General features: G+C 42.6%; 2 protein-coding genes across 2 annotated transcripts; one reads left to right on the top strand and one right to left on the bottom strand.

The window, feature by feature from the left end:
• Positions 1–7,020: 7,020 nt before the first annotated feature.
• On the top strand, positions 7,021–7,965 carry LOC112866315 (olfactory receptor 6V1). Its single transcript, XM_025929266.2, is given in 1 exon segment — positions 7,021–7,965. A coding segment is annotated over 1 exon segment (945 nt).
• Positions 7,966–17,769: 9,804 nt separating this feature from the next.
• LOC112866463 (olfactory receptor 6V1-like) lies at positions 17,770–19,722 on the bottom strand. The gene is given in 2 exon segments (XM_025929367.2): positions 17,770–18,627; positions 18,630–19,722. Coding segments are annotated over 2 exon segments (945 nt in total). The 5' UTR covers positions 18,883–19,722; the 3' UTR covers positions 17,770–17,935.
• Between the last annotated feature and the right edge of the window lie 4,817 nt (positions 19,723–24,539).

The raw sequence follows: 24,539 nt of genomic DNA, 5'->3' as shown, positions 1-24,539 counted from the left end.
CCTGGATTTCTATATACTTCCCTCTTATGACTGCCTTTGCTGCATCCCAGAGTTTTTGGGCTGTGGTGTTATCATTTTCATTGGCTTCCATGCACTTTTTAATTTCCTCTTTAACTTCTTGCTTAACACATTCATTCTTTAATAAGATGTTCTTTAGTCTCCAAGTATTTGTTACTTTTCCAAATTTTTTGTGGTTGATTTCGAGTTTCATAGTGTTGTTGTCTGAAAATATGCACGGTATGATCTCGATTTTTTTGTACTTGTTAAAGGCTGATTTGTGTCCCAGTATGTGGTCTATTCTGGAGAATGTTCCATGTGCACTCGAGAAGAATGTGTATTCCTCTGCTTTAGGATGAAATGTTCTGAATATAATTGTTAAGTCCCTCTGGTCCAGTGTGTCATTCAAAGCCATTGTTTCCTTGTTGGTTTTCTGCTTAGATGATCTGTCCGTTGATGAAACTGGGGTGTTGAAGTCCCCTACTATTATGGTATTATTATCAATGAGTTTCTTTATGTTTGTGATTAATTGATTTATATAGTTATGTTTCTTCACACTGGGGGCATAAATGTTTATAATTGTTAGATCTTGGTGGGTAGACCCTTTGATTATGATATAATGCCCTTCTTTGTCTTTTGTTACAGGATTTATTTTAAAATCTAAAGTGTCTGAAATATGATATAATGCCCTTCTGTATCTCTTATTACAGGATTTATTTTAAAATCTAGATTGTCTGATATAAGTATGGCTACTCTGGCTTTCTTTTGGTGACCATTAGCATGATACATGGTTCTCCATCCCCTTAATTTCAATCTGAAGGTATCTTTAGGTCTAAAATTGGTCTCTTGTAAGCAGCATATATAGATGGATCTTGTTTTCTTATCAATTCTGTTAATCTATGTCTTTTGATTGTACAGTTTAGTCCATTGACATTTAGAGTGAGTACTGAAACATATGAACTTATTGCCATTGTGTTGTCTGTAGAGTTGGAGTTTCTGGTGGTGTTCTCTGGTCCTTTCTAGTCTTTGTTACTTTAAACCTTTTTTGTTTTGTTTCATCTTTTCTCCCCTCAGAGAGTCCCCCTTAAAATTTCTTGCAGGGCTGGTTTAGTGCTCATGAATTCCTTTAGTTTTTGTTTGTCTGGGAAACTCTTTGTCTCTCCTATTTTGAATGATAACCTTGCTGGATAAAGAATTCTTGACTACATATTTTTTTTATGATTCAGCATGTTGAAAATATCCTGCCACTCTTTTCTGGCCTGCCAGATTTCTGTGAATAGGTTTGTTGTGAACCTGATCTGCCTTCCCTTATAGGTTAAGGACTTTCTTTTTTCTTGCTGTTTTATAATCCTTTGCTTATCTGTGTATTTTGTGAATTTGACTATGATATGCCTTGTTGATGGTCGGTTTTTGTTGAATCTAATGGGGTTTCTCTGTGCTTCTCAGATTTTGATGTCTGTGTCTTTCCCCAGGTTGGGAACACTTTCTACTATGATTTGCTCACATAAACCTTCCACCCCTTTTTCTCTCTCTTCTTCTGCGACCCCTATGATTCAGATGTTATTACTTTTTAATGAGCCACTGAGTTCTCTAATTCTTATATTGTGCTCTTTTGCCTTAGTTTCCTCTCCTTTTTTTCTGCTTCATTATTCTCCTTGTTTGTCTTCTATATCACTGATCATTGCTCTGCTTCATCTATCCTTGCCTCCATGGCATCCATTCAAGATTGCATCTCAGTTATAGCATTTTTAATTTCGTTTTGACTAGATATTACTTCTTTTATCTTAGCAGAAAGGGATTCTATGTTTTTTTTGACCCCAGCTAGTATTCTTATGATCATGATTCTAAATTCTGGTTTAGACATCTTGCTTATATCTGTGTTGATTAAGTCCCTGGCTGTCAGGACTTTCTTTCTCTTCTTTCTTTTGGGGTGAAATCCTTCATTTCATCATTTTGGAGGAAGAAAAAGAATAAAATAAATAAGTAAATTAAAAAAATTAAAAACAACACAAAAAATCAAGTAAAGGAAGCTAGATCCTACATGTGTTTTGGTCTGGTTGTTGAAAGAAGCTTGGTAGAATAGAGGAGGAAAAAGGCAAAAAAAAAAAAAAGAAAAGAAATAAAGGTGAAAAACAGTAAGAAAACATTTAAAAAATTTTGTAATTGTATACAATAAAATAGAGTAAAATTAAATGAAGAAATTAAAATAGACTAAAAACTTCACAACACACACAAATAAAAAATATAGTAGGAAAAAATGAAGAACAATGTTTTTTACAAAAATGGAAAATAAAAATAATTTTTTTCTCTTTCTCTATCCAAGAATAAGAAAAGAAAAAAAATGGATAGACCAGCAAACAGAATGAAATCTGAGTAAAATTACATCCAGTTTCCCCAGAAGTCAAACTATTTAGCACTTTATAGTCTGTAAACTAAGCAAGTGGAGAGACTTGTGATGGTCCTCTAGGGCTTGGTTGGCACAGTTGGTCAGGGTTTGGTGTAATGGCTCGGTTCTCCACTAGGTGGCTCTGTTTAGCTTACTTGGGTGGATCAGTTTGGCCTATGTATGCGTGTATGCACATGCACAGGAGAGGTGAAAATGGCGTCACCCATTTTCTGTGCTATCACCAACCAGCAATCAAGCACCCCTCCTTTTTCTCTGGCTTCCATCCACTCCCCACTTCTACACTGTCCATGTCCAAGCCTTCAGCCTGCCAAGAAGCACTTCTCTCCCAAATTTTATCTCATATAGGGCTGTGTTTCTAAACCTCTCACTTCTAGGGCCCTTCAGTTTGAACCTGCTCTGATCCTCTGGAGGAGGGTCTCGCCAAGGAATCGTGGGGTGGGGTGCCAGCCTGCCCCCAGGAACACTCACACAACTGTGCCACTGCAGAGGTCCAGAGACTGCATCCCGTTGCCAGTCCACCCCAGAAACATTTCATGCAATCATGTATCAGCAGTGGTTCAGGGATTATGGTAAAGCACAACACACATCTGGCATCAGGATTCATGGCACCCTAGCATCCTTGTTCCAACACCAGCAAACATGGCTATAACTGGTGGTCTACTGGGACCTTTGCCTGTGGGGAGGCTGTGGGGAGACTGAATGCTTTCCCTTTAGGAAAGAGGGAAGGAAGGCGATGATATCCATTCTCACTACTTCTATTCAACATTGTATTGGAAGTCTTAGCTAATGCAATAAAGCAAGATAATGAAATAAAAAGCATAGAATTAGAAAATAAAAATAATAAAACTATTTACATATGACATAATCTTATATGTAAAAAATCCTAAAATGTCCACAAAAAAATACTAGAACTAACAAGTTGTTATTAAGGTAACAGGACAAAAGCTAAGTATATAAAAATCTGTTGTATTGCTATACACCAGCAATAAACATTAGAAATGGAAATAAAATCTATAATATACAATAGTATCCAAAAATATGAGAGACTAAAGGATATATTTAACAAACTATGTGCAAGAAATAAAGTCACAAAACATTACTGAAAGAAATTAAAGACCTAAATAGATGAAGAAATATTCCAAATCAGAAGACTCGATTTTATTATAAAGCCAATTCTTTTTAATCTAGTCTAAAGGTTCAACACAAATTCAACCAAAATCCCAGAGCCGTGGGGCACCTGGGTGGCTCAGTCCATTGAGCGTCTGACTCTTGATTTCAGCTCAGGTCATGATCCCAGTGTTGTGAGATCAAGTGCCACGTCGGGCTCTGCACTGAGTGCTGAGCATGGAGCTTGCTTAAGATTCTCTTTCTCCCTCTGCCCCTCTCTCCTGCTCATATGGGTTCTCTCTCTCTCTCTCTCTCTCAAATAAATTTTTTTTCAAATCCCAGAACTGTTATTTTGGCTTTAACATTAAGAAGGTGACTCTAAGATTTATATGTAAATGTAAAGGATCTAGAGTAGCCAAATAATTTTTAAAAAGCACAAAGCTGGGAGACTCACAAATCTTACTTAAAGACTTCTTACAAAGCTACAATAATTGAGACAGTATGTTATTGACATAATATCATGTAGATCAGTAGACATATACACCAATGAAATAGTACAGAGAATTCAGACACAGACTCAGACATGTATTTTCAATTTATTTTAATAGTATATACTAAGTGTTGAGTGAGTAGCAATATGCTCCTTTCTACATTATCCCCCATTTCTGTCCAGACATAAAATCTTCCTTGCAATCAAAGCTTTGCCCTAAAAACTCAGTTCTAGACTCAGGTCCTACAGAAAGATTGCCAGGCCATCTGTCCAGCCTTTGTGGGTCTTAAACTTGGGATCCATTTGTACTGTCTTCACAGGAAAGCTTTAACTTCATATCCCTTTGTTATTATTTGTCTGTGGGTGGGGCTAAGTTGGGTGGCATCCATAAAGTCTGAACTTCTCTGAGGTGAAGGATGTTACTCAGAGTTAACTGGGGAGCTTGATCCTTTATCTATGCTATGTTGCCTTCACCTTCATCCCTCCCTAAGGTGTACATCTTCTAACAAAAGTCAGAGACAGGCCCTTCAGGTTGCTCGGCTCCCAAGATGTTTCTATCAGGGGCCGTGGCTCCAAGAGGAGGATATCTCTTCTTAAGCTTACTGTTTCAATTCCCCAACTTCTACAGATGACACTGGAGAGTTCAGACAAGAGTGTGATGTGGTCCAATACCTACATTCCCTACTTCTCCTGATCTCAAAATCCTGGATCTGGGAGGGAGACAAAATCTCCAAATGAAAACTGTATCTAACCCTCACTATCTATCCAGTCTGCCATAATTTTAAACCAGGAAGGGTCAGAAAGCAAGCACTGCCATGGGACCAACCTAAGCCATCAGCTGCTTAGGTGTATCTAGGTCTCTATCCCTTTCTTCATTCACATCTTTTTCTCAAATGTTACTTACTCAGAACACAGGAGTTCCCATTATTCTAAAGAAAAACAATAGTGCCTCTTAATCCCCAGAGTATTCCTTGTTTTCCCATCATTCCCCTGAAGAACACTGCTGGAGTCTATTTCCCATCCAATGTATGCTTAGCTCTAAACCACATCAAGAAACCAGGGACTTGGAGACATGGTGGGTAGAGAGAATCAAGAACACTTATCGTTGGGAGGAAAGGGGCAAAGACAGCACCTTTCTCCTCTGGTCTCATCAAAGTTGCTGCCCAGGGCTTTGTGGTGACACGGGGTAAGTCTTTAATTAGGAAATCAGTAGACGACTGGAGATATTGTAGCTTGTGGAGCCACTCACCTAGCAGTACAGAAGCCCATTACTACTCCTGCCAGCTGTAACACACTAACCAAGGGTAGTGGACCACATATCTCATGTCACTCATGTTACAGAGTGAACCCATTAGGCAGACATGAATTTCTTAATGTGAGCAGCTCAAGAAAACACTCAGAGGCTAAAGTAAGTGGCTTAGGTTTGCATATGGGTTGAGCTCCTGTGCAGCACAGACATCAAAATTGGGTTTCAATTGATCAGTTCTGGGTGTAGATTTTAGACCTACTGTTAGGGTTTATTAGTAGGATGGATAGAAGCTAATGGAGGGACAAAGCCTCTTCTTTAAATTGGAAGGCCATTGCTAGTGGCCAGGTCACAGCCTCAGATGAAGCTTTTAATGGGGCCAGAGAGTGGGCCAGAGTATAACTATTCACAGCTTTGCTCTTTCCACTTCTGATAGTTTGTATTATAGTGTTTATTTCCTTTGACAATTGGAAAAATTTTAAGGTATCCTTTCAGTGAACTTAAATTCTAAGGCAGCATAAAGTTGTAAAAATACTCACACACACACACACACACACACACACACACACACACACACACACCATCTGTTGGCCTTCAGGAAGTGTGGAGAGATGATTTGGACACAAAATTTTGGCAGATGATTGGCAGCCATAGGATAATGATAGCAATGACCACAGTTGTTTGTGGAGCACTTGGTGTGTGCCTGTCACTATACTAAGTAGTTCACTCATTTAATCTTCACAATAGCCCTAGAAGTCCTAGAAACCCAGTACTATCATTATCTTCATTTTATAGCTGAGTAAACTGAGGTTCAGAGAGCATGTTATAAAGAGAAGATTTATGTTCCACAAACAAGTTTCAGATCAGAATTCAAACACAGGTTCATAGCTTGTGCCCCAAACCACCATGCAAGAATGAGAGGAGTCAGGATGGGAAGGGACACACTGCAGCAGCAAAACAGCACCAGGAGGTAGGATGCTAATGATCTTCTCATCACTGGCAGGGCAGCCACCTGGTTCTGAGGTTTATCTCCATGCCCCTGTATGTCTTTTCTGCTTTCCATCTTGAGTGCATATACTAGAGCCCAGCACCACCACCACCACCAAAGGAACCTAATTTATTAACACAAAACTCTGACTTCCCATTAATTTCATGATCATAGCTAGAGAAATGTGAATGAGTGAGAGTCCTCAATAGAGACATAGCCCAGAAAGACTTGAATGGACCCTTTAAAAGGAATCTTGGTGCACAGTCTCTGAGTCATGACACAGACCCCCTCCCCCAGTACCAACCCATACTTAAGGACTTGGGGGTGACTTATACTAATTCTCTCTTTCTTTCCATGTTTCCTCCCCTCCCTATCTTTTTCTGTTTCTCCCTCTCATACATTTGGTCTTCCTTTCTTAATTGTGTTCCCATTTTGTTTTCTTCTTTCCTTCTCCAGAAATGTTGATGTCTGCTGCTGTGTTGTCTTCCTTAATCCACTCCTCTGTTTTTCTCTCTCCATATCAATGGCTTTCAATGCTCTTAATTCTAAGACTCCCTAAATCTATGATGCTCTCATACTCTCATTTTGTTTATCTCCTTCTTTCTGTTTCTCTGTTTATCACTTTCTGTTACCTCTCTGTTTATCGCTGACCATCTACTTGTCTTGCTCTCCCTGTTCATTTTGTTTCATGATCAGTGATTTTCTCTCTCTCTCTCTCTCTCTCTCTCTCTCTCTCTCTCTCTCTCTCTCATTTCCTTCCCATACAGGCACCCAGCTCCTGGATCATGACAAATCTGAGCCACCCTTCTGAATTTGTGCTCTTGGGCTTCTCTTCTTTTGGTGAGCTGCAAGTTCTGCTGTGTGGGCCTTTCCTCATGCTTTATCTTCTTGCCTTCCTGGGAAACACTGTCATCATAGTCACAGTCATAGCCAACACCAACCTACATACTCCCATGTACTTCTTCCCGGGTAACTTTTCACTGCTGGAGACCTTGGTGACCATAACTACAGTGCCTAGGATGCTTTCAGACCTGCTGGTACCCTGCAAAGTCATTTCCTTCAATGACTGCATGGCCCAGTTCTACTTCTACTTTTCCCTGGGTTCCACCTCCTTCCTCATCCTGTCAGACATGGCTCTTGACCGCTTCGTGGCTATCTGCCATCCACTGCGCTGTGGAACTTTGATGAGCTGGGATGTGTGTATCCAGTTGGCAGGGGCTTCCTGGGCAGCTCCTTTCTTAGCCATGGTGCCCACTGTCTTCTCCCAGGCTTATCTCAGTTATTGCCATGACAACATCATTAACCACTTCTTCTGTGACAATGCACCTCTGCTACAACTGTCCTGCTCAGACACCAGCCTGCAGGAATTCTGGGACTTTGTGATGGCCTTAGCCTTTGTCCTCAGTTCCTTCCTGGTGACCTTCATCTCCTATGGCTATATTGTGACCACTATGCTGAGGATCCCCTCTGCTAGCGGCCATCAGAAGGCTTTCTCAACCTGTGGATCCCACCTCACCCTGGTCTTCATTGGCTACAGGTCTGGCACCATCTTCCTTCATGTCAGGTCTGGCAAAGAACATTCTATGGAAGTCAACAAGACCGTAGCCTTGGTGACATCAGTCCTCATCCCCTTTCTCAATATCTTTATCCTTACCCTCTGCAATTAGACAGTCAAGGCAGTGCTACGGGGGCAGATGCAGAGGCTTAAAGGCCTCCACAAGGCTCTATGATGAGCCTGAGGAACGTGGCCAGCTTCAGTCAAGTAGGTCTGTGAGGAGGCAGAGTACCAGACTGGGTGAGAAGACTACTACCTGAATTTCTTTAGGGTTTTTCCTCTGTGCTTCTGTGTGGTAACTACAGTGAGTCCCCAGTGCTACCCTGTCTGACTCTCACAGGCCACCATGGAAGCACTCCCCATACCCACTAGTAGCTACAAGAACTCTGAAAGTAGCTCAAAGCCTGGGGAGCCAGAGGTAAGACTTTCAATACAAGGAAGTACATGGGCTTTCCATTCAAGGACAGCAGCCAAGAAGTATTCTCTGATCAAGAAATATTATCCACTGTGTGTGTGTGTGTGTGTGTGTGTGTGTGTGTGTGTGTGTGTGAAATTCCTGAAAGATTTGGGATGAAACATCAGCTCCACTCTCTTTCCCTCCCAACTATAATCTGAAATTTTAAAAAGTCTCCAACTACTTTGAACTCACACTCATGGTTTTCTTTTAGCTTTTAACTATCCTGGGTTTTGTAAAACAGCCCCAATTTAAAATATTCTGCCTGTTTCTACAAATACATTTTAATTTACCAAACTGCATTTCTCAGTAAATGATGATGACTTCACTCATCAAGAGAGTACTCCTAGCCCCACTTATTTTAAGACAATAAAAACTACTAATTTACCACAAATGTCCAGAGTTTTACAAGTCTACTATGTGAAAATAAACAAGGCAGGGAATTGTACGCTCTTTTGGTGGACACATAGCATCTAGCTTTGGAGATGTGGCTCACTTGGTGGTCCTTTGGTTCTCATTATACACTTCCAGTGTCACCTCAGGCTAAGCCCCTCCTAACAGAAGTGTCCCTTTGTCTGACTTTCCAAAACACTCATTTCTTGCTTGCTGAGCTGGCCCTCACCCAAATCAGAGGGTGTCTTTAGGTTCCTGGTTTCAGTTTCTGGTTGAAAGTTTTGTATCTCCTCAATGACACATCAGAGCAATGACTGATGTTTGCTGTTGCCCAAACAGATTTATTTTCTCTAATTATCCTCTGCTCACCACCTCAGAGAGTAAATATTTATAGAATATGTGGAAGGAGGACAAGAAAGTAACATTAACTTTACCGATAATGACTTAGTTTTTTATATATGTGTGTATATACACATATATATTCACACTTTATAAACCACTTTATACATGTTTTCCATTTGGTTTTATCCTCATAGTAAAATTCAGTTAAATAAAGAATCACTGATCACTCACCATGAGCAAAGCACTCTGCTTAGCACTGGTCACTAGAGATCAAAGAAATGTGGATTCTAACCTCAAAAGTTTTCTCTACCTGCGAGAGACAGGAAAAGCTATAATGAATTCTAACACGTTTTGAGAAGGGGTTCTCCCACTTAAAATGAGTGCCATAAAGACAGCCCAGAAGGGAAATGCCAATTCTTGGGCTGCAGCTAGGCAGTACTTTGACACACTCAAGAGAAGGAAAAATATAGTTGAGAAAAAAAAGAACTGGTCAAAGTGATGGCAGAGCTAACAGTAGAATCTGTTTCTTCAAACTTCTTTTCCACCTCTTCATCCTCAGAAATTCTTCAGAGTTGGGTTAATTAAATGTTGGAATCTCCAGGATCTGAAGCCACTCCATGTAGACTCCTCCAGCCTCTAATTCAGGGTAGATCCCTCTGGTTCCCATCAGGTGTATACAATTGCAATTGCAGTAATTCTAGCAACTCCTTCATAACAATAGTTGGATGTTCCATACCCATCACTTGAAAGAAACATACTGTCAGAAAGCAATTATAGAATCAGTCACTTTTAAATATTTGTATTCCATTTATTGTAATAGTATCCACAAACATTTGAAAGATAACAGATAACACTTGTACGTGCAAGAAATAGTTTTATTCAGCCCAGACATTACGTTCATTGCCAGGTAGATTCCCACTTCCTTTGCTACACAGGTTCCCCCTGCCCCACCCACCATCAAAAAATACAGCATTCTTATGAAACCTCTCCTAAACTGAAATGGCATAAAGCAAAGAAGAAATTACCATTAATTTGTATGAACATTTTTTGAGCATTCCCAGAAACACAAAAAATAATCTCATAGGCTTTTCTGGTGTCTTAGGACACATCTTGCTAACAGACGCACAAAGTAAATCGAGAGAAAGCGTGGATGCTCACTCAGGTCACAGCTCTGGCAGCTGGATGCTGACACGCTGAGTGTGGTTCCTGGGAAAGAAGTTCGGTGGTGCCACGCTCACTGCTTGGGGTGTGCGCTACCTCTGCAACAGCTTGTGCAGAACAAATGCCCAGCGCTATTTCTGCTTTTCTCCTTTTCTTGTAAAAGCAAAAATCCTCTTCCAATTTCTTTTTTAAAAATGTTTATTTATTTTTTTAGAGAGAGAGCACAAGCAGGGGAGAGGCGGAGGGAGAGTGAGAGAGAGAGATAATCCCATGCAGGCTTCGCATCCAGTGCAAATCCTCAAATCCCAAAGCAGGGCTTGACCTCACTAACTGTAAGATCATGACCCCAGCTGAAATCAAGAGTCAGATGCTTAACCAACTGAGCCACCCAGGTGTGCCCCAATTTCTTAAGATTAGTGAAAACAGGTACTAATGTAGGTCTTTTGGAAAAGTGAAGCGGTGCAACAAAAGCTTTCAAAAAGCAGGAATATCTGTAATACCATGTTTCTCAGGAGATGGGAACAACTGAGTTCATTGTTAGTCTCATAAGATCATTTGCTATAAGAGCATTTGACAGAAGGCAACAGCCTTCCCACTCCACAGAAGTGGTTTCAATGGAACATAATTGCAGGGTGGTAGGAGGACAGGACTGTAACACCCAGAACTGATTTAATTATAGGTAGAATCAAGGCAAGATTTCAGGACCCTACAATGCCTGCCCTACCCCAAGGTACCTCCATTTGCCTGGCATCCCAGTTGCAGAGACACCATGTTCCAGTAAGCAACCAGAAGAAATACAGGACTCTGAATGGCTAACATAAGAAGCAATTGTTGGGGCGCCTGGGTGGCTCAGTCGGTCAAGCAGCCAACTCTTGATTTCAGCTCAGGTTATGATCTCACAGTTGGTGGGATCGAGCCCCGAGTCAGCACTGTCAGTGCAGAGCCTGCTTGGGATTCTCTCTCCCCCTGCCCTCTCTCTGCCTTTCTCTTTTCAAAATAAATAAACTTAAAAGCAATTGCCACACATGTAAATCCCAATAGGAAGCCAAAAAGCAAAATTATTTCGTCTGGTTGGCAGGACAAGGGAGCAAGAAAGAGTATGGGAATTTTGATGAAGGAAGATAAAGGAATTGAATCATGTTTCAAATACAAGTCAGGCTTGGGTCCTGCAGTGGCCAGCAGGTAGCAAGAAGTCCCTGCATACACAGGATTTTGGAAGTTTGGTAAGGTGTAAAACCCTCTAAGGCCAAGTTGGGAAATTTCAGTGTTGTCTATAGGGACCATGTTGACATCAGTCCAGTTCACCACTTATTTATGCTCTCACTTTCTGAATATAAATATGGTCCTTCCAACAATGCCTCACAGATACTGAAGAAAGGTGGCAGTGGTCCAGTGGTCTGCTGGTAAATGTTTAACCACCCTCTCTCTAATTGTAGCATTTTCTGACCTCCAGTATTTGCCAATTTCCCTGGTGTCAGTTTCACCCCCATCCAGTCCAGTTTCAAACTACTGGCATGAGGCCAACACCTTCAGTAGCATAGATAAAAGTAAAATGTAGTGAAGTAGTTATGAATTTTGAATTCTTCTTACCTTTGTTTTTCACATAATCTGTTTGATTGTAAGATTCTACTATTTAATTTTTAATAATGTTCTGTTACTTTTCTGAAAACTTAACAGTCAGTTCTCAAAAGGGCTCCAGAGCATCACTGTAGCATTCTGCCTCTGGGTTTTCTCTTGGATCCTGTTCCCCATTCAACCCAGAATCTTTGTCATTCTCCTTCCCTTGAGTCAGATACATGCCAAGTCCTATGGAAGCAAACTTCAAGGAACTGTCCTTTCACAGAACTATTCCTAAGCTCTCTCTGAACTTCCTTGGGTCATGTTCAAAACTGCAAACAATAAAATTCCAGCACTGAAGAGAAACAGTGCCTTTTGTGAATACAGTATAATTGCCCAAGCGTGCAAAGGTTTCCACATCAATGCCCTCTGTACCCACTCCCAAGTTCGTTGTAAAACAGTTGTGTCCTGTGAGTTCAGTGAGTGTATTATCCTTCAGAGGACACTTACAAATTCCCCCTGAGAGACCTGGATCTGTTTTGTAAAAATATCCAGGACCATTCTCCAGAGTCATTCATTAATTCAATCTCCCTGTGCTTTCATTGCCCATGTAACATGCCATTTTTATGTCTACATTATTTTACATATCGGCTGCTTCTCTCTGGAATTCACATTTCCCCTCCTCAGACTGTGAAGTGGCTCTTCATACTTCAAAGCTCAACTCAGATAATACCATGTTTGAGAATACTTTCAATTTAACCAAGGAAAATCAGGCACCCCCTCCCTGTATTTCCGGGGTGCTTTGTATATCTTAGTAACTAACTACATAGTTTTGTTTTCCCACACAAAATTCTGAGCTCCTCAAGTTAGGTACCATTTCTTACATGCCTTTGTATCTCCTATGCCTAGGACACAGATGTTCAATAAATGCTAGCTGTCTTTAGGAACAAGGTTTGCAGATGAATTTGGAATATGAGTAGACACTGTAACCTAAAACACAGAAACCCATCCTCAATGACAGTAATAGAAGTAAACAATGTATATGAGAAAGAATGAAATATGGCCCTTTGTAGCAACATGGATGGAACTGGAGAGTGTTATGCTAAGTGAAATAAGCCATACAAAGAAAGACAGATACCATATGTTTTCACTCTTATGTGGATCCTGAGAAACTTAACAGAAACCCATTGGGGAGGGGAAGGGAAAAAAAAAAGAGGTTAGAGTGGGAGAGAGCCAAAGCATAAGAGACTCTTAAAAACTGAGAACAAACTGAGGGTTGATGGGGGGTGGGAGGGAGAGGAAGGTAGGTGATGGGCATTGAAGAGGGCATCTTTTGGGATGAGCACTGGGTGTTGTATGGAAACTAATTTGACAATAAATTTCGTATAATAATTTAAAAAAAGCAAACAACGCATAAGAAGAACTTATCCCACTGCACTCTATCCAGTTAGTTGTCTATCCTAGTGCCACAACCAGTTCCAAGACCCACTTAACAACAGGGACCAGAGGAAGCAATGTGGACAGTGGGTGAGAGATCTAGAAATAGTTCAATGGCTGGACATAAGGTCTCATCTTAAAACTGAGACCGCTATAGCAAATACAGGGGCTGCCTCGCAGCTGGGAGTGCGCCATGCCTAGACTTGGCTCCAGCAGGTCTCCTTGCTGACCTGAGAAGTGTCCCACAGCGGGGAGGCCTGCAGTGAGAGGAGGTGTGCCTGGACGGCCCACACACTGCCTTGCAATTCCAAGAGGCAATGATTTAGTCACATCGTGACTCTAAACCTGGGGAGACTTGCATACACCCACTTTGCCTTAGAACTGGTGTCCTTAGATTCCTTCCAGCAAGATGGAAAAAGTCTGTTATCAGTATTTCTTGGCTTAAGTCTATCCAGGCTTATGTCTTATCTGATATTGTGCACACTGAGAGTCCCTGTCACATTAAGACAAATGTATGGAATCAAAACATCTCTAGGTCAAGGCCACACAGAATTCTAACAGCAAATCACAGGCTGGACCATTGACCTAAGTCTCTCAAGAAATTTAAAGTCATGGGGCACTTGGGTGGCTCAGTTGGTTAAGCATCCTTCTCTTGATTTCGGCTCAGGTCATGATCACACAGTTCAGTTCATGACATTGAGCCATGCCTCAGGCTCTGCACTGACAGCACGGGGCCTGCTTGGGATTCTCTCTCTCCCTCTCCTTCTGCCCCTCCCTCACTCACATGAGTTCGAGCTCAAGCTCTTTCAAAGAAGAAGGAGAAAGAGGAGGAGGAGGAGGAGTAAGTGGAGGAGGATGATGAAGAGGAAGAAGAAAAGGAGAAGTAGTTTAAAGTCAGACCAGAATAAAAGTCTCAGGGCTTAAATCCTGGTTACCATCTCCAGAAATAGGCCCTGGGATAAAAGTCCTGAAGGGAGGGTAGCTCCGGTAATCGCAAGCACATGCCCCCTTCCAGTGCCTTTCACAGTATTGCCACCAAGACAAGGACTTTCGTACACAATTTCCTGATTGAAACTTCCACCAACAGATTGTCTAGATCAGTGCTCCTCAAATATTAGGGTGCATATAAATCATCCAGGGGGTCTGTTAAAATGCAGATCTGCAGGGTGCCTGGGTGGCTCAGTCAGTTGAGCATCTGACTCTTGGTCAGGTCTGACTCTCAGCTCAGGTCATGATCTCACAACTCGTGAGTTTAAGCTCCACATCAGGCTCTGTGCTGACAGTGCAGAACCTGCTTGAGATTCTCTCTCCCTCTCTCTACCCCTCCCCCCCAAAATAAATAAATAAATAAACTTTTAAAAAATGCAGATTCTGTTTCAGCAGGTCTAGGGTGGGGCCCGAGGTTCAGCATTCTGTATTAAGGGAGAGGACAGTGCTGTTCCAAGCATCACACAGGTAATTTTGTTGGGAATGTTATTGATGAAGTTTTGGGGTGATGGGGGTTTCATAGGGTCCAGAGTCAAAGGCCAAGAAAGAGTTCTTGGAGACGTCTTTGGTGCAAAAAGGTGATTTTATTAAAGCATGGGGACAGGACCCATGGGCAGGAAGAACTGCACTGGGGTCATGATGGGTAACTCATTATATACCCTCAGGTTGGGAGGGGGTCAGGGATAGAGTATGTCTCTAAGGAATTTTGGAAGCAAGGTCTCCAGGACCTTGAGAGGCTAGCTGTTGCTAGGGAAATGCCATTTATTACCATTTAATACAACCTCGGTCATGAGACCCTTCAGATATATATCAGGGGGCCATAAGCTTGGAGTGTGATTGCCAGCATATATCTTGGGACAGTTGAGATAAAGGAAACTGACTTACAGGATCCTCGATGTTGGGATAATGTTAAGCTAAGGTTCCCTTTTCCCCCCAGCAAACTGTCATCCTTGAGGCAGCTGAGTTCCTACAGGGAGGTCACTCTGCCGGTTTCAAGGACTTGTCAATGGGCTATAGGCAGTAAGGGAATTTAATTTTTCATTTGTCTTAGTTTCCCACATTACCACAGCAAGCATTTAAACCCCTTTCCTTTGTTCCTTTGTTCTTGGGTAGCCATGAGTGTCTGAGGAATATCACAAATATTCTACCTGAGGGGGTGGAGGGCAGGGTGCCAGCCTGTATTTTGCCCTCAGCTTGCCCCAAGCTCCCTCATCATCATGACTGTGTGATGCTGTATGAGGGGGTGATTACTGTGGAGCCCCAAGGCAAGATATACCCTCCCAATCTGACCAGTCTGATATCTCACTGCTAAGATCACACCATGAAAAAGAGGCAATAGATGGCTGTAGACTGTTGATTATTTTTAATTTTTTAAGGGAATGTGCAGAAATGAGAGAGTAGCAGCAGGAAGGAATCTCTCAGGAGGCAAATCTGAGCGGATTTGTGTGCTGATTACTTTAGGAGGAAAAGCTGAAGGAAAGTATTTGCATATCAGAAGGAGATAATTGCTTCCCATTTAGTTCTTAAGTTTTTTCACGAAGTTTGCAAGGAGAGTAAGCAATTAATCCCTTGAGAGGTGGAGGAGAGAAAGTTCTAAAGATGAAAAACTGTTTTCCCTGCTGCCCTTTACCACAGAATCAAAAGTATCTGCCCCCTTTTGGAGAGACCCACAAACAGTAGTTTGTCCTATGGTAGTTAAAAAAAAGAGCTTAATTGGATGTCAAGCTCCCCAGTAATAACCAGAAACTCATGCCTCTGGGTGGGGCCCCCAGACGTGTTCCTCTCCGCCACCCCTTTCTTCACAGCTGTGGCTCTACAGGATGGCCTCTCTGTCGGCCTATCCATGCTACACATTAGGACCATGACCTCTCCTATAGGTATCCTGTGGGCATGATGAGGTTTTGGGGTGGTGGTGGGGTTCGGAGTTGATGGCCAAGAAAGAATTCTTGAGATGTCTTTGGTGCAAAAAGGTGATTTTATTAAAGCATGGAGACAGGACCCGTGGGCAGAAAGAGCTGCACTGGGGTCGTGAAGAGTGACTGGTTACATACTATGGATTTGGGGAGGTAAAGGCAAATGGGAAGTTTCCAAGGAGATTTGCATATGTTAAAGAATATGCAGGATGCTGGAGGCCAAGCTATGGTCAAGCTAAAATTGTTTTTCCCTCTAGCAAAGCATTAACATTAAGACAGTGGGAGTTCCTGGAAGAATGTTTTCCTCTGCCTGCCTCAAGTATTTGTCAATGGGCTGTAGGTTATAAGAAAATCTACTTTTTCCTTCTTGCCTTTGTTCCCCATATCACTATGGAGGGGTGACGTTGGGGCTCCAGGAAACTGAGTCCACAGGTTTCTGCAGATTAGGCTATTGATAAGATTGCCTTTTTCTTGTCATTTAATAAGATATTTGTAAACAGATGGAGACCCATGTCCTGTATGACTGTGATCTCTACCAGTTAACCATATGTTTTCTTTCCTTTCTTTTGCTCTTAGGCAGCCAGGAGTGCCTGAGGAATATCACACATATCCCACCTACACCTGGTGTGTGTGTGTGTGTGTGTGTGTGTGTGTGTGTGTGCGCGCGCGTGTGCACATGCCCGTGCGCATACGCGCACTCTAGCTTGTACTTTGCCTGCAGCCTGCATTATGCTCCCTCATCGGGCAGACCTAGCTTCAGAAGTAGGAAGAAGTTTCCATCTACTCTTTGTCCTGTTCTGCAAATCCCAGCCCAAGTCCAAATTCACCCTGGTACAAGAAATCAGACACTAGAACTACTCCCACTCCCACATCTCCCCCGACTTCCTAAACCATTCCCAAACTGCCAGGGAAAGCCTTCCCCCCCTTGCTCTACCCCCCTGTTGTTCATAACCCCAATACCACCCCATTTCTTCCCTCTCAACTGGCTTGCACTATCTTTGCTTTACCACCAGGGCCCTGGTGACCTCCTGTCCGGGCTGCTTCCGGGAAAGCCAAACACAGAGGGCCCTTGCTCTGGGACATGGACCTAAGATTCTGTGGGAGAAGACAGTTGCTAATGCATGTGAAGGAGAAAGCAGCCAGCGTGGGAGCAATGGTCCAGCTTCCCTTTCTTTCTTGAGTGCATAAAAAGGATAAAGTCTAGACTGGAGCCCTCAGGACCTCTCTGTGGAAGTTGCTGAGAAAGTGGCCCCTAGAGAGTCATTTCTGTTTAAAAACAAGGGATTTTGAGGGGCTGGACAGAAGTGGGCCTCCTGGGTATAAGTAGTGCTTCTGCTTCAGGAATAATCCCCAAAGAAATGGTCCTAACGAGAGGCATGGAGTTTCTTCTCTTTGGGGGATGCCAGGCCACTCTGCTCTTCTCAGAGAAACTCCTGTTTTCAGAACCCTATCCTACACTCTTAAGCCAGTTCATGAGAAAGAAATACACCCTCAAAGAATTTGCAGACAAAGAAATGTAAAGGAATGTAAACAAAACCATACAGCCAGACTGGGAAGGAGAGATTTTAATAGCACATTTTTATAATAATAGCCACGTCTACAGAGTTTTTACTATGTACCAGACCCAGGACTGAGGGTTTTATTTGGATACTCTCTTTCAGTTGATATTATCATACTGTTTTCACTCCACAGCCTCCTTGTTTATCTCAGGCTCACATATACTTGCCTTGGAATCATTCAGATGATGTAAGCTCATTAGTTCTCAGTAGTGAGTGAGCAGGGGATAAAGGGAGCAGGAGAGACTAAGAAGGAGACTGAGGAGCTCCAGCATGGGTGCCCAGGTGCCCACCTGCAGTGGAGGGTCCTTACTCCTGTGACTTGACAGGTGTTGTCTGGCCTTCTCATCCACGGGCTGCTGGGTCTCTGAGGAGGAGACTTTTGGTCATATCTCCAATGACCTCCTTGACCTTCTCATTCCGGAAGGTGAAGATGAAGGGATTCAGGAAAGGGGTCACCACTACAGTCATCAGAGCCACCACTTTGTTGAAGTGTGTGAAGTGGCCCTTGCCTGGCCTCACATAGATGAAGATGTCACTACCATAGCCCAGAACCACCACAGTGAGGTGGGAGACACAGGTGGAGAAGGCTTTCTGGTGCCCAGAGAAAGAGGGGATGTGCAGCACTGCAGCCACAATGAGGATATAGGACACTATGATCAGCAGCATGGTGGCCAGCATGAAGAGCAAGGACAGGAAGAAATCCATGCACTCAACGTGGCAGGCGTCAGAGCAGGAAAGCTTGAGAAGTGGGGAAGAGTCACAAAAGTGGTGGTCGATGACATTAGGGCCACAGAACCAGAGCCGTGTTTTCTGCAGGATCAGGGAGATGATAGAGACAAAGCCAACCACCCAGCAGACTGCCACCAGCTTCATACACACTGGACCATTCATGATGGTTGGGTGGTGCGGAGGGCGGCAGATGGCCATATAGTGATCAAAGGCCGTGACTGTGAGAATCACAAAGTTGGTAGAACCCAAGGAGAAGTAAAAGAGAGACTGGATCAGGCACTCAGCCAGGGAAATGGTCTTCTGAGGGACAGCAGGTCTGCCAGCATCCTAGGAACCACAGTGGAGGTGACCAGCATCTCCATGAGGGAGAAGTTACAGAGGAAGAAGTACATGGGTGAGTGGAGGCAGGAGTCAAGGCATGTGAGGGTAATAATGGCCAGGTTCTCCAGCACTGTCAGCACACATATCAAAAGGATGAATGCAAACAGTAGGACCTGGAACTCATGGAGGTGTTTCAATCCCAGCAGTACAAATCCCCTAACCACACTGAAGTTACTCATCGCACTTGATGCCAGTTCTCTGTACTACCTATGAGAAGCCAGGAAATCTTAGTGGGAAGTCGCCATCAATGCCTGTCTTGACTATGCTCCCTGATGGCTGACCTGGCCCCTCAAGCATACTAACCAGCATGCATGGTTAATCTCAGAGTCCAGAAGATATATTCCCAAAGGGTGAGAACTAACAAGTTCTAATTAAGTAGTATTCTTAACAAGTTCTATTAAGTAGGAGTTGGACAGGTGTTATCAAACTCCTACACTCTTCCTCTATTGTATTCCATCAGTCATCATTCCATTCAACACATTTGTTAAACTCCAACTCTGTGTAAGACTTTTGGTGGGTCTTGTAAACACTCCCTAACTACCATATTTAACAGCAACATGCAGAAGAATGAAACTAGACCACTTTCTTACACCATACACAAAAATAAACTCAAAATGGATGAAAGACCTGAATGTGAGACAGGAAACCATCAAAACCCTGGAGGAGAAAGCAGGAAAAAAACCTCTCTGACCTCATCCGCAGCAATTCCTCACTTGACACATCTCCAAAGGCAAGGGGATTAAAAGCTAAAATGAACTATTGGGACCTCATGAAGATAAAAAGCTTCTGCACTGCAAAGGAAACAATCAACAAAACTAAAAGGCAACCGATGGAATGGGAAAAGATATTTGCAAATGACATATCAGACAAAGGGCCAATATCCAAAATCTATAAAGAACTCACCAAACTCCACACCCAAAAAACAAATAATCCAGTGAAGAAATGGGCAGAAGACATGAATAGACACTTCTCTAAAGAAGACATCCAGATGGCCAACAGGCACATGAAAAGATGCTCAACATCACTCCTCATCAAGGAAATACAAATCAAAACCACACTGAGATATCACCTCACGCCAGTCAGAGTGGCTAAAATGAACAAATCAGGAGACTATAGATGTTAGAGAGGATGTGGAGAAATGGGAAGCCTCTTGCACTGCTGGTGGGAATGCAAACTGGTGCAGTTGCTCTGGAAAACAGTGTGGAGGTTCCTCAAAAAATTAACAATAGATCTACCCTATGACCCAGCCAATAGCACTGCTAGGAATTTACCCAAGGGATACAGGAGTGCTGATGCATAGGGGCACTTGTACCCCAATGTTTATGGCAGCACTTTCAACAATAGCCAAATTATGGAAAGAGCCTAAATGTCTATGAACTGATGAATGGATAAAGAAGTTGTGGTTTATATATGCAATGGAATACTACTTGGCAATGAGAAAGAATGAAATACGGCTTTTTGTAGAAATGTGGATGGAACTGGAGAGTGTTATGCTAAGTGAAATAAGTCATACAGAGAAAGACAGATACCATATGTTTTCACTCTTATGTGGATCTTGAGAAACTTAACAGAAGACCATGGGGGAGGAGAATGGGGAAAAAAGTTACAGAGAGGGAAGGAGGCAAACCATAAGAGACTCTTAAAAACTGAGAATAACCTGAGGGTTGATGGAGAGGTGGGAGGGAGGGGAAAGTGGGTGATGGGCATTGAGGGGGGCACCTGTTGGGATGAGCACTGGGTGTTGTATAGAAACCAGATTGACAATAAATTTCATATAAAAGAAACCCAAAAAACAAAAAATAAAAAATAAAATAAAATTATTTATCAATGTAAAAAAACTACCATATTTAATGGTCATTTCCTTGTAATAATACTTGTTATGAGTGGAGCTCTTTCCATGTGCTTGGAACTGTGCTAGGAACCTTATATTTGACTTCTTTTCATCTTTTGTGCTCAATCTCATCTTCCTTGTGGTCTCTGTGACATTTCAGGCTATGAATAACCCATTTTTGAAACTACTTCCACCCTTGACTACAAGGACTGCCCACTCCAAGTTCTCCAACAATTCTGACTTTTTCTTGTCTGGTTCCTGGTCTTTCTAAATGTAGACATTACGCCATTGCTCTTTGTGTTCTTCTCTAATCTATTTCCTCCTTCAGAAATCTCTCTTCTTCCTTAACTAGAACAATCTTGAAAATATAAATGAATCTCAAATCTGCATTCTTATTCTCGACCCACATCTCTGATTGTCTGCTAACCACCACAACATACTATGTATAAAAATACACACATAATCCTCCCCTTCCCCCAAAGCCCAGATCATGTTCATCATTCTGCAATCCCCCAGTCATCCAGGCTTGTCATCTGGAAGGGATCTCTGGTTTTCCCTACCTTCTTCTAAACCACTTGAACTGCCATCCTTAGAAATATTTTTTTAATCTGCACTCCCCCTTTCTTTTTCCTGCAGCCCCCAAGTTCAAGAACTTGTTTCCTCTTAATCACTGCAACAGCATTCTTAATGGCTTCCCCTTTTTTTAATGTTTATTTATGTATTGTGAGAAAGAGAGACCGCATGCACAAGTGGGGGACGGACAGAGAGGGAGAGAATCCCAAGCAGGCTTTGCACTGTCAGCACAGAGACCAACACAGGGCTTACTCTCATGAACTGTGAGATCATGACCAGAGTCAAAATCAAGAGTCAGACACTTAACTGACGTGAGCCACCCAGGCGCCCCATGGCTTTCTCATTTATAGATTTCTCTGTATCTGACCTACCCACATACTACTGTTATATTTATGTTTCTAAGGTATTATGTCCACAGGCTCTTTTTGTAAAAATCTAAGGCAATGTGATTTCATTTATACATTACTCTCAAGATCAATTAATCAAACTAGTTAGCCATCTACCTTGTATCCATACAGTAAAAGGCTAGAAGGATGTATTTTAAATCACTAACGGGCGATCTTGGGTGTGGATTATAGACAGTTCAATGTGTATCTATATCTATACCAACCTTCATCTTGTTTGTTTTCCAAATTCTTTTCCTTTAGATGCATATTACTTCAGTGATCAGAAGAAACTTTTTTAAAACCAACAACAACATCTATTCCTTCTCTTATCTGCTAAGTCAGGCACATACTCCTCCTGGCTATCCTAGCCTTACACAGCTCTACCCACCTACCCCTCCAACCTCACCCTTACCTCTTTCTTGCCACACACTTCACACTACCACCAGACTGGACCACTGGCTATTCTCCAAATGTTAATTCCACCCTGCTTTCACAAATTCTTCCTTATTGTTCTCTATGCTTGGAATACCCTGTCCTGCCATCATTGCCTGACAAATTCTTACCAACCCCTTGAGTTAAAGAATGAAGTCCCCTTCAGGGACTGTCTCAAATATCCCTCCTTTATGAAGTTTCATCCCCCATTCAGACGTGAACTCACTCTTCCTGGAATTCCCACCTGTGGAAGTTAGCCTGTCTCCCTTGCATTATAGTTATTCTTGTGCCGGCCTTCTTCCAAACACCTGTTTCTCAGTGGCAGGGCTCTCTTGTCATCTTCATAGTCCTCCCAATACCCAGCAACATGTCTTACACAATGTACGTTCTTAGTACATCTTAGCTAAACAAATCAATGAGTACCTCTATCGAGTTTTCATTCCAAGTCCTGAGAAGAAAAGTTTGACAAATGGAAATACATGTTCTTTAATGATTACTCGTGCATGTGCATTGTGGGCTTTAACAGACAGCAATGAGGCAATCATGACCTGCCAATTTCTTATCAGAAAAAGGAAGATGTGACCAGGTGTGTTTCAGAATCCACTCCCAGAGGGTCTAGGCAGCACCCTGTGACCAAATACTGTACAATACTATTTCTCCAGCAAAATACATAAATATTCACACCTAACAGAACAGATAGAGGCTACAAAGAGCCTCACACTGGTAAGTTCAGATCAGTGATCGGGAAAAACTCTTTTAAACACCACCAACAACATCTACTCCTTCTCTTATCTTCTAAGGCAAGCATATACACAAGATTAGAAAGAACTTTCAGTTGTCAAAGCATTTTGACACAGAATTGTGGACATGGAGTGGTGAATGGGGAGACCCCACTCACTGAGTGCCGCCATGCACTGGTTTCTGTGCTGTAACCAGGCTGTGAGACGGTGGCTATCTCCACATCACAGGTGATAAAAACTGAGGCTCAGGATGTTTAAGGATCTCAGTCCCAAGTCCCAAGTTAATAAACGTACATCTGGGATTTGAACCCAGGGTTTTCTGACTCAAGTACCTATTTGTTTAACCACAATGTCAAATCCATGGAATCTACAAAATTTCTGAACACAGTGCCCTATCAATTTCTGGACACAGAATCCAAAGCCTATTACTTACATTTGCAAAAGGAGAAAGTATTTAGTAAATGGTAAATTAAGCAATATATTAAAGAGTAAGTTCCCATGATCAGCTGTTGACTAGCAGTGATGAGTAGGAGACAGGGAGGGTGTCCTTTCCCCACAGAAAGGATTGAACGTGATCTCTAATGCTACCACAGGACCAGTCAGAGGTTCAGCCCTCAATACTCCATCTCTCATTGAGAGACAGGGGGGTTGGGCTTCAATGTCTCTCATTGAAAGACAGGGGGGTTGCTCCTCCACGACAACCTTCCTGATTGTGATCTCTCCCTATGCACTCCCATATTGACATGGCTCATACTCTGTGGGTGTTATAAATGCCTGAGCAAGAATGAGAAATTCAACCCATGGGCCTATTATGGTTTATTCACCATCACTGCCACCTGAAGGGCAACATATTCCTTACCTGACAGGTGTCTGTGACATAGCATCTTGCAGTTCCACAGTCTAAAACATTTGAAGTCCTGCAATCAGGGATGAAAACATTGATTCAGAGGTGACTCTGAAGTCAGGAACACTCCATTCAGTGCAGTGTCCTTCACAAACAGGCCTCCAGCACAGCCCCCATTACTACACCTTCCTCCAAACCCCTCTTGCCTTCCTCCCACCAACCCCTCTCCAGCCTACTGGACATTTCACCTCAGACTTTTCCCTTCCTGTTCAAGATCTTGCCTCCCTGCTCAGCTTGGATAACTTGGTACCCTCCCCTTTGTCCATGATGGACTACCATCTCCCTCATGTTGCTTCCAGACTCTGAGCCACCATTCCTCCCCAAGTCCAACTCAGCCATCTGGCCCACAGCTCAGGACAGGCCCCCCGGAGTATGTTTTAGGACCTGATGTACTTATTGAATAATATTACATCTCAAGTTCTTATTTGTCAAAACTGATTGTTTAACACAGGCAAAACTGACATAGGTAAGGTTCAACTTGAACATAGAACTAGCTTTCCTCTGCATCAGGGTCTGCTGCAGAGCAGATTTTCCTCAGTGCAGCCTCTGCGATACCCCTTGGAGCATCCTGCTCCCTCCCTTGCTACAGAATGCATCTTTTCTCAGGCCTAGGGGTCTCACATCCTCCTGGTTTCTCCAATCAGAAGACAATACAGTGTCCCATCAAAACAGGCCAATGGCAGCTTTAACCTTCACAAAGTTGGCTGGCCAAGGCTTTGGTTGGCTATGCAGCACATGCTTTGGACTGGGCCACACATTACCTGTACTCAATTGTCTGGACTCCCTGGTATGCTCTCAGTTTCCCTCACACATTTATGGTAAAGATTCTCTCTGGTAAGAGATCCTGTTCATCCCTATCCAAATTCGTCGTGCTGTAGGTTTTGCTGTTCAGATTTCTGTTACAGTGTCACCTAGTAGAGAGCTCACCTGTCTCTGTATAATAATCCCCCAGAGACATGAAACCTGTTTG

Source organism: Puma concolor, chromosome A2, assembly GCF_028749965.1.
Source record: "Puma concolor isolate L17-30 chromosome A2, mPumCon1.1.hap2, whole genome shotgun sequence".
NCBI lineage: Eukaryota > Metazoa > Chordata > Mammalia > Carnivora > Felidae > Puma > Puma concolor.
The sequence above is the reverse complement of the archived record's forward strand: the minus strand, read 5'-3'. Positions and strand labels throughout refer to the sequence as shown.